The sequence below is a fragment of the Lindgomyces ingoldianus genome (assembly GCF_010093535.1).
Source record: "Lindgomyces ingoldianus strain ATCC 200398 unplaced genomic scaffold BDR25scaffold_20, whole genome shotgun sequence".
Lineage (NCBI taxonomy): Eukaryota > Fungi > Ascomycota > Dothideomycetes > Pleosporales > Lindgomycetaceae > Lindgomyces > Lindgomyces ingoldianus.
The window spans coordinates 895,156-912,303 of NW_022985181.1; the positions used below are offsets into that span (position 1 = coordinate 895,156).

At 34.3% G+C, this 17,148-nt stretch overlaps 1 protein-coding gene across 1 annotated transcript; it reads right to left on the minus strand.

The window, feature by feature from the left end:
- Window positions 1-6,035: 6,035 nt before the first annotated feature.
- On the minus strand, window positions 6,036-7,302 carry BDR25DRAFT_371641 (uncharacterized protein; the record flags this gene model as incomplete). Its single annotated transcript, XM_033697195.1, has 4 exons — window positions 6,036-6,441; window positions 6,525-6,904; window positions 6,952-7,056; window positions 7,111-7,302. The coding sequence occupies 4 exons, from the start codon at window positions 7,300-7,302 to the stop codon at window positions 6,036-6,038; spliced, it is 1,083 nt and encodes a 360-aa protein (XP_033546476.1).
- Window positions 7,303-17,148: the final 9,846 nt, after the last annotated feature.

Consider the following 17,148-nt stretch of genomic DNA (forward strand, 5'->3'; position numbering starts at 1 on the left):
GTATTAGTAAGAGTTACCTTAAATAAGTTCTTTTTTACACAGAATAGTATGCTTTATTTATTTACTTAATCTTTGTCTATTATAGTAAAGGTGCAACTGCTGTCTATAAAGGCTAGTCTTAGTTATTCTTTATATGTAAAGGTAGTTATTAGGCTCTATTCTACCTTTTATTCTACTATAATTACTGCTAATATGTTATATTTAACTTCTTTATTAAAAAGGAAATAAAGGTTAATGTCCTATAAGTTATTATTAAACTTATTTTTTTTTTCTTTATAAATTTAATGTTCTTAATTATAACAACTAGCTGCTTTACATTTATAATCTTTAACTAGGTAATGTAATGTTAGGTAGTCTTCTTTTCTTACTGCTTTTTACTAAAAGTAGTAGAACCTGCAACTATCTTGTTTCTTACACACTGCCTACCTCTCTTGCTTGTGTAGAGGGGCTGTCTAGCAAGTGTAATAGTTTATAGTTTTATAGGCTAAGGCTGTCCCTTACTATAGGCAACTATTATAGTTCTTCTTTTATGTAGGCTACTAGCCTGTTTAGTGCTTATTGTTCTAATGTTTTACACAGTAACACTGTGTACATTAGTACTAGGGGTATAGACAGTTGTTAGGTCTATGTAACATGCTAAAAAGGCTCTTTTAAGTTTACTAAGAGTACTTTTATGTTTATACTATCTAAACAAGGTGCTTCTTTTATTAGTAATTATTAGTGCTATAAGTTTTATTTCTGTAGAGTGTACACTAGCTATAGCTTTATTGCATTATTAAAGCCTTTCTGCTAATTACAAGGCTTAGAAGCAGTGTCTTAGGCTTCTTAGGTACTAGCTTTAAGACTTTAAACCTAGCAGGTCTACCTAGTCTTTCTAGTTTCTAATCTTAGATTTTTATAAAAAACTACTAACGTACTTTATAGGCGAGTTGCTCACACACCTAAGTCGCTTACTTTTGCCAAGACCCTACTAAACTACTCTTCCTACACTAATGCATTCCCCACAACACTACTTAGACGCGCTAAAAGAACATTAGATACAGCTTACGCTCTAAGCTTTTAAATAAAACATAAAACTTTTAAAGAAATATGCTATAGCTATGTGCAGAGTTCTATAAAAAATAATAAATAACTACAGCACTAGATAACCTTTATAAGCTAATTCTACAGCTAAATTATAGAGGCTAGGCAATAAAAAGGAGCAGGTAATTGTTAAGACTATACTTAAGCTATATACGCAAGGAATTTCCCTTTAGATAGCATTTATAGCTAATATAGCTAATTCTTTACGCGCTAAGCGTAATCTAGGCTATGTTTACATAAACTAGCCTAGTACGTTTATAAAGCGTTATTTAGAGCTTAAAGTAACATTTAAGCGTAAGTACAACTATAAGAGAGCCCTCTGTAAGAGTCCTAGGGTAATTTAGGGCAGGTTTAGCCTTGTAGAGAATATTAAAGCTAAGTATAGCATCTAGGATAATAACACGTATAACTTTAGTAAGATAGAGTTTATAATTAGCTAAATATCTCTTAACTATACTTGCGCTTAAAACTTTACTTTAAGCTTTAAATAACGCTTTATAAACATACTAGGCTAGTTTATGTAAACATAGCCTAGATTACGCTTAGCGCGTAAAGAATTAGCTATATTAGCTATAAATGCTATCTAAGAGAAAATTCCTTGCGCATATAGCTTAAGTATAGTCTTAACAATCACCTGCTCCTTTTTATTGCCTAGCCTTTATAATTTAGCTGTAGAATTAGCTTATAAAGGTTATCTAGCGCTGTAGTTATTTATTATCTTTTATAAAACTCTGCACATAGCTATAGCATATTTCTTTAAGAGTTTTATGTCTTATTTAAAAGCTTAGAGCGTAAGCTGTATCTAACGTTTTTTTAGCGCGTCTAAGTAGTGTTATAGGGAATGCATTAGTGTAGGAAGGGTAGTTTAGTAGGGTCTTAGCAAAAGTAAGCAACTCAGGTGTGTGAGCAACTCGCCTATAAAGTACGTTATTACTTTTTTTTATCTATAATGTTATATTTAACTTTAGCTATGCGCTATATAATGTTAAATGTAAGGTAGTTATTACTAATATTTATTTAGTAAAGCATAACTATGTAATAACTTAGGTAGTTATGTTATAGACTACATTTCTAGCATTTGCATTTCTAGAACTGTCTAGAGAGCTCTCTTACTAAAGTACTAGGGGTCTAGTCTTAGAAAGGGAACTGTTTTTCTTTTTTCTAGACATTTATAATGTATCCTTAGATCTAAGTTTCTTCTTTATATCTCTTAAAAATTATAAGGTCCTGCAACACTATGTCTAGTCTACTAAAGTCTTAAATAACTACCTTCTAATATACTTTAAGGCAGTTATTTAAAAAATAGTTTTCTTTATATTACTAGTAAAGTCTATTCTTTAATCTTTCTAATATTTTCTTATCTATAAGGCTGTATTTAGTAGTAATAGCTTTTATTGTTGTAGTAGTATTTTTATTCTCCTCTTTTTAGAAGTCTAGGCAGTTTTAGCAGAAATGTCCTACTTTTTTATAGTTTAGGCAGGCCTTATCTTCTAACTACTTTTATTATTCTTTTATTAAAGGCAGCCTATTATGTCTTAGGACTTAGTTTTTCTTTAAAGAGAGGCTTTATATATGTTTTGTGTAACTAAGGTCTATTAGTTTTTTATTATACTATAAAGTTTTTTTTTTCTTTAGAACAAACTCTAGCTTCTAGAGAGTTCCCTTTTATTACTTTTCTCTTTTACGCTTTTTATAATAGTTGTTATAAGTTATTACTTTTATAATGTAGTTGTCTAGTCTAGTTAGCTTGTTAACATGCATAAATTTATTTTTTACTTTATTATTTAGCCTATTATAAAACATATAGCATAGGGCCTTCTAGTTGTTCTATCTACAGATAGCTAGTTATTTTCTAAAGTGTGCTGCGTAGTTTTAGACTATGCTGTTGCTCTGCCTTATAGTGTTTAGTTTATTAGCAGTAATTTTTTTTTTGTCTAGAGTTTTATAGATAGCTGTTAAGGCTACTTTAAAGTTTTTAACATTACTAAACACTTTCTTTATCTTAAAGTTAAGTGCTGCTTTATTAGCTCTATAATCTATTTAATTATCTATGTGTAGTTAAAACTAGATTATAAAAAGGCCTTTTAAGTGTAATCTTATCTAGGATATTATTTTTATGTTAGTTTAAAATGCTCTTTTATTATATTACATGTAAAAGTAGCATTTTATAAAAAATAGGTAAAGGTTCTTTAGCAATTCTTTAAAAGGCTTTAAAAGGGCTAGTTTTAAAGTCTTTTTTACTATAACACTTACTTTCTTAGTAGAAATGTTCTAGATTTTTGCTAGCTTTACTTATAGTTTATGTATTTAATAAGCTTAGTAGCTTTCTAAAAGCTTAAAAGTTTAAAAAAGTTTTATAACTTTATTACTTTTTAGTAAAAGTTAGTAATTTTTTATTTAAGTTTTAGTAGTTTACTAACCTTATTGCTAATCTGCTAGAGCTTTTTAATGTTGTCCTAAATTACATTAATCTGTTCTACTAGGACAGCTTTACTTTAAGTAGGGACTTTTATAGATCCTAATAGCGCAGTATAGGCTATGTTAGAATCTAGGTTGTGTTAAAAGGTATCTATACTTTTTAAAAAAGATAGTGTTTAATGTTATAATCTTTGCTTTATAAAAGCACTTAGGTCTTATAATATTCTAAAAGGGGGAGTTAGACAGGTAGTAGAGGCTAACTAGTAGGGTGTACAGTCCTACGTACAGGCTATTAGGCTATTAGAGGAGAGTAGGGTGACTAGATCATAGTTTGCCCTATATGCGGCAGTAGAAAGGCTAGGGTTAAACAGTCCTGTTAGACAGAATTAGAGGTATATATAGTGTAAGATATATAAATAGTATTATAGCTTTTTAGAAAGCTAAATGCTACTTAGTTTATATAAAAAATAGACTAAACATTAAACACACCTTCTAAAAGTTGTTTAATGTAGGAACTATATACATGTGCTAGGTGTGCTAAGACAAGCTTAAGTAAGTTCCCTAAGTTTAGCTATGCTAGCTGCGCTACTAACTTCTTTAGACTTACTAAACTTGCTAAGGCTTACTCTAGGGCTTGTGTCCTGCCTTCCTATTAGATGACGCATTCCTCTGTTATCGCGGGCAGCTGCGCTGCCTCTGTGTCCTCCGACTGGTCGATAAGCGGGCCCTGTCCCAATCCAGCTAGATTGTGGAGCACTGCTGGTGGAGTTACGCTGGTCCAACCGTAGACCGTAACATTTATAAAGTATAAGTACTTTATTATTACTCTTACTAGTTTATAGTTAATTAAATTAACTACTAATTAGTGTTAAATAGGCTCTAATAGCTAGCTGCTTATAGTATAAGCACTTAAGTAGTAAAAGTAAGAGTAGTGTATAGTATACATAGTGTATAAAGTAGGTAAAGTAAAGGCAACATGTTTTTAGTTCTATTACTCTTATTTTTCCTTTATATAGAGGAAAAGGGGGATATTTAGATGTTTGTGCACAGAGGTTCGCGCACAAGCATTATGTGACATAGATACGTGGTCCTGCTTGTGCGCGATCGCTTGTATCCAGACCGTGACGCTGCTGCTGCGTACAGACAGTAGGCATTATTTAAGTGCTTCTTAGCCTAGGTATTTTATATATACTTTAAAAAAGTTACTTTACATAAAAATAGCATAAATAGGCTAGGTAAAGCTATGTAGGCCTTTTCTAAGTGTTAAGATAAAGCAGCATAATATATCTAAGTAGTAAAACAGCTAGATAAAGTATATAAAAATAAGGCTTATAAAAATAAAGCCTATAAAGTAGTAGCATGCTAAAATAACTATGTTATTAATTAAAATAAAAATAAAAATATTATAGTAGGTAAAAAAATAATATAAATAGCATAGTTACTAAATTTATTAAAAAATTACTAATAAAATAAGTAATAATAGCATTCTTTACATTAATTTCTAAACATAAGCTTTTTAGCTTTTAGTAACCTACCTTTAACTACCTAAAACTACTAAAAATTTTATATAACTACTATAAACAGTTAGTACAGCAGCCTTATGTATAGTACAGTATACTAAGTAGACGCCCTGTACATACGTACGTGACCAAAATCAGTGTACTGCAGTACTGTACTATTAGGTGTACTAACGGTTGGACACACTGGCAGGTATGGCGGTTGCATGGTTGCTCCTGAATCTCCACAGCACGGCCGTAGAAGATTCGGAGAAATTCGTCCAGCAAATGCGTCAAGAATGCAACCAAGTGCTGTAGGAAACTCTCAAAGGATACTAGACTCGAGACGCTGTATCTAAACTGACGTTGGTAGATTCCGCAATGGGAGTCTATGCGCCATTCGGATTTTGGTGCGTTGGCACTTCCGCGTCGTGTTAGTCTTGAGCTTTGCATCTTGAACAGAAAGGGGAGGAAGACTCGCGATATGATACATAGGTCTCGGCACAAACTGGCACCCCCATCTCGGGAATCAAAATACCTCAAGGTATCCATATGGAAGTCCCATTCACAACATCCACATCGACGCCGACTTCTACCCCAATCCAACATCTTTCCAACCCTTTCGATTCGCTTCCGCTTCCATCACCAATATCCCTTCCGAAGGCCTCCGCTCATCTTCCAAATCTAATGTTAACACCCCCAAGCCGCCCGTTACATGGATGAAACTTTCTCGGATTCGGGTATAGGAAAAACGGTTGCCCTAGCAGGTTCTTTCAAGCCTGTTTGATGAAGACTATAATGGCTTATATCCTCCACCATTTCGAGGTGGAGCATATCCCAGAAAGGTCGAAAGATGTATTGGTGATGGAGGTTCAAATTACTGGCGATGATGCCACTATTCGAAATAGTAGGTCGTGATAAAGTGATGGAATGGTCCTGCAATTCGTTACCAATTAATTCACTACTTTTGCTTAGCACCCGTTAAAGTATGCTAGCACAGAACGAAACGATGTGCCTAAGTCGACAAAATAACGCGCTCTATGACCCCCGCTCTCCACCCTCACTAGTAACCACAACAGTACTCTCCTTCAAGATATATCTCTGACTCTCCCCATCACTCAACTCCTCCCAATTTCTCCGAGTCCCCTCAATCTCGGTACTCACACCTGGTATTACATTCCTCCTCGCACTCCCCTTTAGAACTTCTAGTCGATGGGAAAGTTTCGGGGTGACGGGCGTCTTGCTCTTATCACCGGACGAAAAGTTAGATAGGAAGGGAATATGTTTAATAATAGGGCGGAGTGTGGCGAGCGACCCTGCAGTGATGCCGATTCCAGATTCAGTAATGGACCAGATGCCGATGGGTGCGATGTGGTAGAGATAGTCTTCTCCGATAGTGTAGGAGGGGAGAAATTTTAGACGCACGAGGGTGGCTGTTGAGGCACTGTGCGGAACTGTAAGCACTACTCTGTCTCGCATCGGGAAAGAAGGGGCGGAAAAGGGTGGGAGGGGAAGAGAAAGACTTACACAACACCCAGAGCTAACACTACCCCCACGCTTGCCTTTACCCTCCACTTCAGCTGAACACCCCACAAGATGAACGCCGGTAGAATCGCGCAAGTCCAGTCCGTGAGAATTGACACTGCGCTTATGAAATACGAAACGCCCGTGATCACGCTCGTAGGTGCACACGTCCCCTTTCTCTTGTCCCACGTTGCCGAAATCGGTTTGCATTGCGCGAGGACAACGATGTCGGTTGTAAGAGCAGCGAATAAGGACAGGACGATAACCATGTATAGCAGGATGCGATAGGTACGTTGAAGGGTTATACGCAAAAGGGCTACGCAGATGGAGGATTTAATTGGGACCGTTGAGGCGACGTAGAAGAGTTGGAAGAACATGAACCACTGTCCTTGATCAGCACTATTTGAACAGTCATTTAGCAGGGACTGACTTTTGCAGCATCTCGCATCTGAGCCTCACTCAATCTTTCTACGTGGGTGCCCACGCCTTTCAAAGCTGCAAGAAGTGTCGATATGCAAGCAATGGTATAGAAAACCTATCACGCATTAGAGAGTGAAAGATGTCCGCAGATAAATCAGCATCGTCGTACCAACCCAGAGCACATCAGCCAGTCATCCGTTCCAAATGCTTTGATCTTGATCCGCACAAATATCCTCAGAATCATAGTAATATACGCCAACACAAGAAGTGCAATGGATACTACAAAAAGTGAAAGTCCAGGGCCTTTCAATTCAAGTGTGCCATTGCGACGAGAACTCCTGGGCGGTGGAGGAGAGCCCATTGGCGGAAACAAAATACTGAATGAAAGACAATTTTCAAATTATTGAGGATCAATTTTCAAGAAAGACTTCAGCGAACAAACTCCTTCACTTTAGACTTTCGAGGGTCTAGCCAAGCCTATGGGAATCGAAGAACCACATTCAAGCAAAGGATACCGCAAGGCCCAAGTCATGCTCAACTCCTATCTAGAACCCCGAAACTAGGGACCAGAACACTCGAGGGCAGCCTGCGGAGAGACCGGACATCTCAGAAACCATGCATCCTTGACCTTATCATGCATGCGAGTCAAATAGTTCAACTTCCCCGAACTCCATCAGATCCATCACTCCAGATCACTAGCTTGATGATTGATGGAGGGAAATCGCGTGCAGACGATGCAAAGTCTAAATGGCGACATGAGACTACCGAAACTGGAACGAGTCAGGTCGCGGGATGGAAATCGGCCCACTATGATGGTGGATGCCCTGTGCTTGTCCAGTTCCGTATTTTCCAGCAAAGGTATGTAATTGACGTTCAATAAATCACGGCTGAACACGAGAACTGGGCGTAAGTTAGACGAGACCTTGGTGTTTCGGAATGTTTGGAGATAAGGCTGAAGCGCTGTCGGCCCCGTACCCAATACCAAGCCTTCCAACGACCTGAATCACGATGAACGTTGGCCACTCTACGGATTACAAACTGACGAGACATATGCATATGAGAAGAGTAGCTCTCTTGACTACCTCCAAGGCCTTAGCTTTACAAACCCTTCCAGCTCGAAAATGCTGCATCACCCTTTTTTGTGATGCCCTCCTGCATTGATGTTGGCCACCCTGTTACGTGTACGTTGTTTCGCTACCAGGATACCCCGCGCTGTAAACAACTATAAAGTTTGTTGACAGCAACCTGAAGCGGAGCCCGATGGGTTGACCACGAAGTGAGCAGTCCTTTTCATTTGCGCCCAACGATAATGTGGCGTTCCGTACGACACACCGAGCCCGACGCCACCACGGGATGATCTCAACAACAACTGAGAGTGACTTATGAAGCAGAGGAAGTTCCAGGAAGGGGATCTGTAAAAGCCGGCTCCTCCTCCACTGTCAGAAGTGGATTCTAATACTTGCGACAAATGCTGAGAAACTGGATGCAATCCGGGTCCTCTCCTTAATCCTAGCGAGAGGTTTAACAACTCAAATCTGTCCTGTGAACAGCCATGAGAAGGCGCTAACATGCAATAATAATCCAAGTTTTCTAAACATCTGCTTACTACATGTTCGCACCAATAATAGAGCATGATGTATATTGTCGTGTTAGGGGAACGGAGACAATCTTGGTAGAACATGCTATCTTAAGTACAATCCAATTCACAACAGACATGAATATTTCCCTCCTGCTCTCCTTACCTCTAATAGGGGATTCATTAAATTTAATACACTCTAGTCATGTTTCACAATATTTGATAACGTGGGGTAATAGTACATTGAGACTGTAGGTAGTACTTTTACTTCTGAACAACCTGAACCATCTCAAAGCGCAGCGCAGCTAATTATTGTTGCGCTGAAATCTGCCGCATGTAGCTACCTCAGGAAGTGCCCAACTGTGAGAGCACTGTGAAGCAGGAAGCATGAAGCGCAGAAGAGGGTAAAGGAGAGTATTAATAGACGAATCCTTAAGGAGACTTAGGGGTTTGTGAGAGGATATATATATACTAGGGCACGTGGCGGGACTTCATGTGCTTAGGCCGGGCTAAGGGCTCTCTAGGGAGAGTCTGAGGCATGTCTAAGTTAACTATAACATGGCCCCCCTTCTTCTACAGGTTGCCTTTAATTCTATAATTAGATAAGTAGAATATTATAGTAATTTAGACTAGCCTAAGGTAAACCTACAGTAGAGACTATGTAAGTTACACCTAAGTAGTACTTATTACTAGTAACTAAACTTTAGAAAACTTTAGTAAGAAAAAACTATATTTAAAAAAGTAAAACTAAGTAATTTAAAATACTATTACTAGTGCTATAGCTACTAGTATAAAGTGTTTTTATTTTATTTAGCTTAATAAGCTAATAGTGTACACTATAGGCAAGTTGCTTACACACCTAAGTTACTTACTTTTACTAAGACCCTACTAAACTACTCTTTTTATACTAATGCATTCTTAATAACACTACTTAAATATGCTAAAAGAATATTAGATATAGCTTATAACGTACCTAACAGGTTAGCTGGCTACACAGGTTGGCTAGCTACTTTTGCTAAGCCCCTACCACACTCTACTTATCTACATAATGCCTTAACAACAACACTAGATTAAATCTTCTAAAGAATGTTAGATATAGCTTACTTTTTAGGCTTTTAAATAAAACTTAAAACTTTTTTTATAATACACTGTAGCTATTTATAATGTCTTTTATATAACACTAAGTAATTAACGCGCTAGATAGCTTTTATAAGTAGAATACTAGCCTAAATTAAGAAATTTAACTAAGCTTAAAAAAAAAGTAGTTATTAAGTACATACTTAAGCTTATTACACACAGATTTCCCTTTAGGCTTATAGCTATAGCTAATATAGCTAATTCCTTACACGTAGAGCGTAATCTAGGCTAGGTTAGCTTAAACTAGCCTAGTATATAGGTTAAGCACTACCTTAAGTTTATAATAAAGTTTAATTATAAGTATAATTATAAAAGAGCACTTTATAAGTATCTAGAGGTTGTCTAGAGCTAGTTTTACCTAGTAGCTAACATAAAAGCTAAGTATAGTATCTAAAATAAAGACATGTATAACTTTAATAAGTTAGGCTTTATAATAAGCTAGATATTAACTAGAGTAGTTATTATAGCTTTAGAGAGATAAAAACAGCTAAAGGTAATATAGTAAAGTAATAAAAAGTAGATAATAGTTATCTAAAGCATTAATATAATTGTCAGATTGAAGCACTGTTTCTAGGCTTCCTGAGATGAATGATGGGTTTGGATATGATGTATGGGATGATTGATTGATTGTGTTGATTGTCTTGATTTATCGATCCTTTTTCTGCTCTACTCGTGTTGCTCGGCTTTTTGTTCTGCCGATCCGAGTCCCTCGCGCACTAGCCCTATGCGCGACCAGCTTGCAACATGCTGCAAAATGCTGCAATTTGCTGCAACATGCTGCAAAATGCTGCAAAATGCTGCAATTTGCTGCAACATGATGCAAAATGCTGCAAAATGCTGCAATTTGCTGCAACATGCTGCAAAATGCTGCAAAATGCAGCAATTTGCGGCAACATACTGTTCGAGCTTATTGCTCGTACTATGTAGCAGCTTTCGTCAAACGTTCCTCCTGTCTTGACAGTAGGTGCGCATATCTGACAATAATAAAGTAGGCTATTTTACTCTTTATTATTTTTAAGGGCTGCTATTACTTTTTTACTTAGTATAAAAAAAATCTGCTTTAAAACTAAGTTATTATAGTCTCTAAAAATAGCTAGATAATAAATAAGCTTAGGCTGCAGTAGTTAAAGCACTTTAATAAGTATATAAAAAAAGTTATAAGCGCTTATTAGCTTTTTATTATTGATAGCTATAAAAGCTATAACTTACTTAATTTCTAGCAGTACTATAAAAAGAATAAGATTATTACTATTTACATGTTTTTACACTTATTACACTTTTTATAGCCTCTTAATATAGGTTGTTTTGCCTCTTTAAAAAAGGTGTATAAGTGCTAAGCTAAAAATTTTATATATAACTAAATTACTTATATTATAAAACTTAAGTTTCTACTATGCTTTATACACGCCTATAATGTAGTAATTACTTTTAGTAATATTTAAAAAGGGTTTTAAAGCACTAGTTTAGTTCTATTTAACCTAAAATAATGTACTTTATAGGCAAGTTGCTTACACACCTAAGTTGCTTACTTTTGCTAAGACCCTACTACACTACTTTTCTTACACTAATGCATTTCTAATAACACTACTTAGATATGTTAAAGGAACATTAAATATAGCTTACGCTTTAAGATTTTAAATAAAATATAACACTTTTTAAGCAACACGCTGCAGCTATCTATAAGGTTTTTTAAAAGATAATAAGTAACTAACACACTAAATAACTTTTCTAAGCTAATTATATAGCTAACTTATAAAAGCTAAATAATAATAAAAAGTAAGTAATTATTTAGCACATACTTAAGCTAAATGCATAAGGATTTCCCCTCTAGCTAGCAGCTATAGCTAATATAGCTAATTCTTTACACACTAAGTATAATATAAGCTATATTAGTATAAACTAGCTTAATATATTTATTAAGTGTTACTTAAAGCTTAAAGTAAAGTTTAAATATAAGTATAACTATAAAAAAGCTTTTTATAAAAATCTTATAGTAATTTAAAGCTAGTTTAACTTTATAAAAAATATTAAAGCTAAGTATAGCATCTAAAATAATAACATGTACAACTTTAATAAAATAAGGTTTATAATAGGCTAGATATCTACTAGAGCAGTTATTATAAGTTTAGAGAAATAAGAATAGCTAAAAGCAGTTTAGCTAGGTAACTAGAAGTAGATAACAGCTATCTAGGGCATTAATGCTAAAAAGTAGGCTATTCTACTTTTTATTATCTTTTAGAGTAGCAACTACTTTTTAAACTAGTATAAAAAAAATCTACTTTAAAATTAAGTTATTATAATCTCTAAGCGCAGCTAGACTACTAATTAGCTTAGTTTAAACTAGTTAAAGCACTTTAACGCGTATATAAAAAAGTATACTATTAGTAGCTACTATTTGCTAGTTATTAACAGCTATAAAAGCTATAACTTACTTTATTTTTAGTAATACTATAAAAATAATAAGATTATTACTATTTATATACTTTTTTACTTATTATACTTTTTATAGCTACTTAATGTAGGTTGTTTTACTTTTTTAAAAAAAAGTGTATAAGTGCTAAGCTAAAAACCTTATATGTAACTAGATTACTTATATTATAAAAATAAAGTTTTTAATATGCTTTAAAGTAGCTTATAATGCTATAATTACTTTTAGTAATATTTAAGAAAAGTTTTAAAGCGCTAGATTAGTTTCTTTTAACCTATAATAAGTTATAATAGGCCTTAATATAAAGTTACGCACTCTATTACTACTACTACTTATATATAATAAGCCCTAGTAGTTATAAACTCTAAGTAATACTTTAAAACTTAAGTTATAATTAATACTTATAAAAATAAAAATTTAAAAGTATATAAATAGTTTACTAACTTTTATAGTTAAAGTGTTTAAAAAAGTTTTAAAAAGAGTAGTAATAATTATATATAAGCTAGTATTAGTATAATAAAAAATTACTAAGCTTAAAGTAGCTAATAAGGCTACTATGTAATATAAATTACATAAAAAAAGTAAATTAAGGTAGAAAAGACTTTAATAATTTAAGAAAGCCTATGCTTAACAGCTCTAAAAAAGTTTAAAGCGCGCAGTAACAGAAAAAAGGCAAAGAAGTAAGTGTAAGCTAAAGTAGGTAAGCTATTCTAAAGGCGCTGTAGATAGTGTAATTAGACTAAGCATAACACATAAATGTGTAAGTAAGAAGCAGAAGTAGTATCTAAATAATATTCTAGGCTGTACTGTACTATATAGTGCTAGAGCAGGTTGTTATAGGCCATAATAGAGTTTATTAGGGTGGGGTCTTAGCAAAAGTAAGCGACTTAGGTGTGTGAGCAACTTGCCCATGAAGTACGTTAAGTTAAAATAGCTTTTAACATCTAGTTATATACTTTATTACTACTACTACTTATTAATAATAAGCTCTAGCAGTTGTAAACTCTAAGTAATACTCTTAAATTTAAAATATAATTAATGCTTATAAAGGTAAAAATTTAGAAGTATATAAATAGCTTACTAAAATCTATAGTAAAGGCCTTTAAAAAAGTCTTAAAAAGGGCAGCAATTATTACACATAAGCTAGTGTTAGTGTAAAAGGAGATTATAAAGCTTTAAGTAGTAAATAAGGCTGCCACATAATACAGATTACATAAAAAAAAGTAAATTTAGGTAGAAAAGACTTTAATAGTTAAGAATAGGGCTTATTTAACTACTTTAAAGGAGTTTAAAGCGCGTAGTAATAGAAAAAAGCTAAAGACACAAGTGCGCGCTAAAGAAGGTAAGCTAAGTTAAAAGTAATGCAGGTAGTGTAATTAGACTAGGCATAACTTATATACATGTAAGAAAGTAGTAAAAGTAGACTCTAAATAATATCTTATATTATATTACTTTATATAGAGCTAAAGTAGGCTGTTTTGCGCTAGAATAGGGTGGTTTTAGTAGGGGCTTAGCAAAAGTGGCCGGCTAACCCGTGTAGCCGGCCAACCTGTTAGATACGTTACTTAAAGCTTTTAAATAAAACATAACACTTTTAAATTAACATGCTATAGCTATGTATAAAGTTTTTTAAAAGATAATAAATAACTAACACACTAGATAACTTATAAAAGCTAAATAATAATAAAAAGTAAGTAATTATTAAGTATATACTTAAGCTATATACATAAGGATTTTCCTCTTAGCTAGTAACTATAGCTAATATAGCTAATTCTTTACGCGCTAAGCATAATCTTGTAATGATTCTCATAAATCGTTCCATCTCAGGTCGCCCGGAACCTATCCAAAGGGTCCCTGTATCGGCTCTGACCCTGACTTGACCTGGCCCTAACTCTGCCCTGCCCCCTGCTGTTACCCTTATTTCCTCTATATATTTAGTCGCACCTTGCCCCTGTAGCTAGCTTTGTCAGATTGAAGCACTGTTTCTAGGCTTCCTAAGATGAATGATGGGTTTGGATATGATGTATGGGATGATTAATTGATTGTATTGATCGTGTTGATTTATCGATCCTTTTTCTGCTCTACTCGTGTTGCTCGGCTTTTTGTTTTGCCGATCCGAGTCCCTCGCGCACTTGCCCTATGCGCGATCAGCTTGCAACATGCTGCAATTTGCTGTTCAGGGGGATATGTAACAACTACGCCGGATAGCGGAGCAGGAGGCATGTAAGGGCTACAAGGAGTTAAGCCATCACCAAGGAAGCGCTTAGGTAATAACGTACTAGTGCCCTCTAGGCTAGAGCCGGGCGTAATAAAGACATCATCATCAGCAATTTGCTCCAAATTGCTGCAAAATGCTGTAAAATGCTGCAACATGCTGCAAAATGCTGCAAAATGCTGCAATTTGCTGCAACATACTGTTCGAGCTTATTGCTTGTACTATGTAGCAACTTTCGTCAAGCGTTCCTCCTGTCTTGACAGTGGGTGCGCATATCTGACAAGCTTAGTAGTTTTCTAATATCCTTTATACAAGGCTTATAGGTGTTAAATAGAAATTCCTAGGTTCTAAGTCCCCACACACTTCTATATGCCTCTAAGTAGATTCCTACTGCATTTAGACCTATTGACTTGCCTGTGCTGTTATATTATATTAAAAAACTTACTATTACTAGTAACAGCCTTATTATAATATTACACTAATTATTTATTTAACTATGTCTAAGCTCTAAGATATGTTTAATTTAGTTTAGGTTATAATACTTACATACTATTATATTAAACTATTTAGTCTATAAACAGAATACTAGAGACTTTCTATTAACTAAAGCCTTTAAGTTTAGAACTTCCTATCCCTTTGTCAGATATGCGCACCTACTGTCAAGACAGGAGGAACGCTGGACGAAAGCTGCTACATAGTACGAGCAATAAGCTCGAACAGTATGTTGCTGCAAATTGCTGCATGTTGCAGCTGGTCGCGCATAGGGCTAGTGCGCGAGGGACTCGGACCGGAAAAACAAAAGCCGAGCAACACAAGCAGAGCAGACAAAAGAGAAAAAGAAACATTGATAATTCAATACAATCAATCATCATCCTATACATCATATCCAAACCCATCATTCATCTTAGGAAGCCTAGAAACAGTGCTTTAATCTAACACCCTTATAATTAAGATTGCCTTTAAAAAAGTTATATAAAATGCGCTAAGGTAAAAACTTAAAAACTACTAATAACTTATTAAAATTAAAGATAACTGCTAATGCTTAACTCTTAACTACTAACCTCTAACTACTAAATTACCTTTAATAATGCCTTAAATTACTACTGCTACCTTAGTAGTAAAAGACTTTTTAGGCACCTCTAGTAATACCTAATGCTACTTTACTAAATGCATACCTAAGATTAATAACTGCATAAATAATAAAAAATAATAGTAAGCTTTAAAGATTAACAGGCTAGACATTATTATAGATTACTATTAAAGCAGGCGCGCACGCATAACATTTAGTTTAGAGGACACTGCTAGCATTATAAAGAAATAATTTAGAGTAAGGACACCTAGCTAAATTAAACTAGTTTTAGTTTAAGAAGGTAGAGAACATAATAGTAATACTTTATACTATAATTACTACTAATAAAGACTATTAGTCTACAGAGGGGGGGGTAGTATAACAATTTTTATAAATTGTTCTATCTTAGGTTGCCTAGAACCTATCTAAAGAGTCCCTGTATTAGCTTCAACCCTGACTTAACCTAGCCCCAACTCTGCTCTGCCCTCTACTGTTACCTCTATTTCCCCCATGTATTTAGTTGCACCTTGCCTCTGTAGCTAGCTTAGTAGTTTTCTAATATCCTTTGTACAAGGCCTATAGGTGTTAAATGGAAATTCCTAGGTTCTAAGTCCCCACGCACTCCCATATACCTCTGAGTGGATTCCCACCGCATTCGAACCCATTTTCTTGCCTGTGCCGTTACAAATCTAGGCTATGTTAGCATAAACTAGCCTAGTATGTTTATAAAGTGTTATTTAAAGTTTAAAAAAAGTTTAACTATAACTATAACTATAAAAAAGCTGTTGTCGCATACAGCTATCTGTCTATATATATCCTTCTGCTGTGCTAGCTAGAAGGTTAACCTTTTAGCAAACGCAACAGCTTTTTATAAGAATTTTAAAGTAATTTAAAGCTAGTTTAGCCTTATAAAAAATATCAAAGCTAAGTATAGTATTTAAAATAATAATATATATAACTTTAATAAAATAAGCTTTAGAATAGGCTAAATATTTACTAACTATATTTATACTTAAAACTTTACTTTAGGCTTTAGATAACACTTTATAAACATATTAGGCTAGTTTATACTAACATAGCCTAGATTACACTTAGTGTGTAAAGAATTAGCTATATTAGCTATAGTTACTAGCTAAGAGAAAAATTCTTATATATAACGTACTTCATAGGCGAGTTGCTTACACACCTGAGTTGCTTACTTTTGCTAAGACCCTACCCTAACAAACTCTATTATAGCCCATAACAACCCGCTCTGGCACTATATAGTATAGTACAGCTTAGAATATTATTTAGATACTACTGTTACTTCTTACTTATACATTTGTGCGTTATGCCTAGTCTAATTACACTGTCTGCAGCGCCTTTAGAATAGCTTACCTACTTTAGCTTGCACCTGCTTCTTTGCCTTCTTCCTGTTACTACGCGCTTTAAACTCCTTTAGAGCTATTAAGCGCAGGCTTTTTTAAATTATTAAAGTCTTTTCTACTTTAATTTACTTTTTTTTATGTAATTTATGTTACATAGCAGCCTTATTAGCTACTTTAAGCTTAGTAATTTTTTATTACACTAACACTAGCTTATACATAATTATTATTACCCCTTTTAAGACTTTTTTAAACACCTTAACTATAAAAGTTAGTAAACTATTTATATGCTTTTAAATTTTTATTTTTATAAGTATTAATTATAACCTAAGTTTTAAAGTATTACTTAGAGTTTATAACTGCTAGGGCTTATTATATATAAGTAGTAGTAGTAATAGAGTGCGCAACTTTACATTAA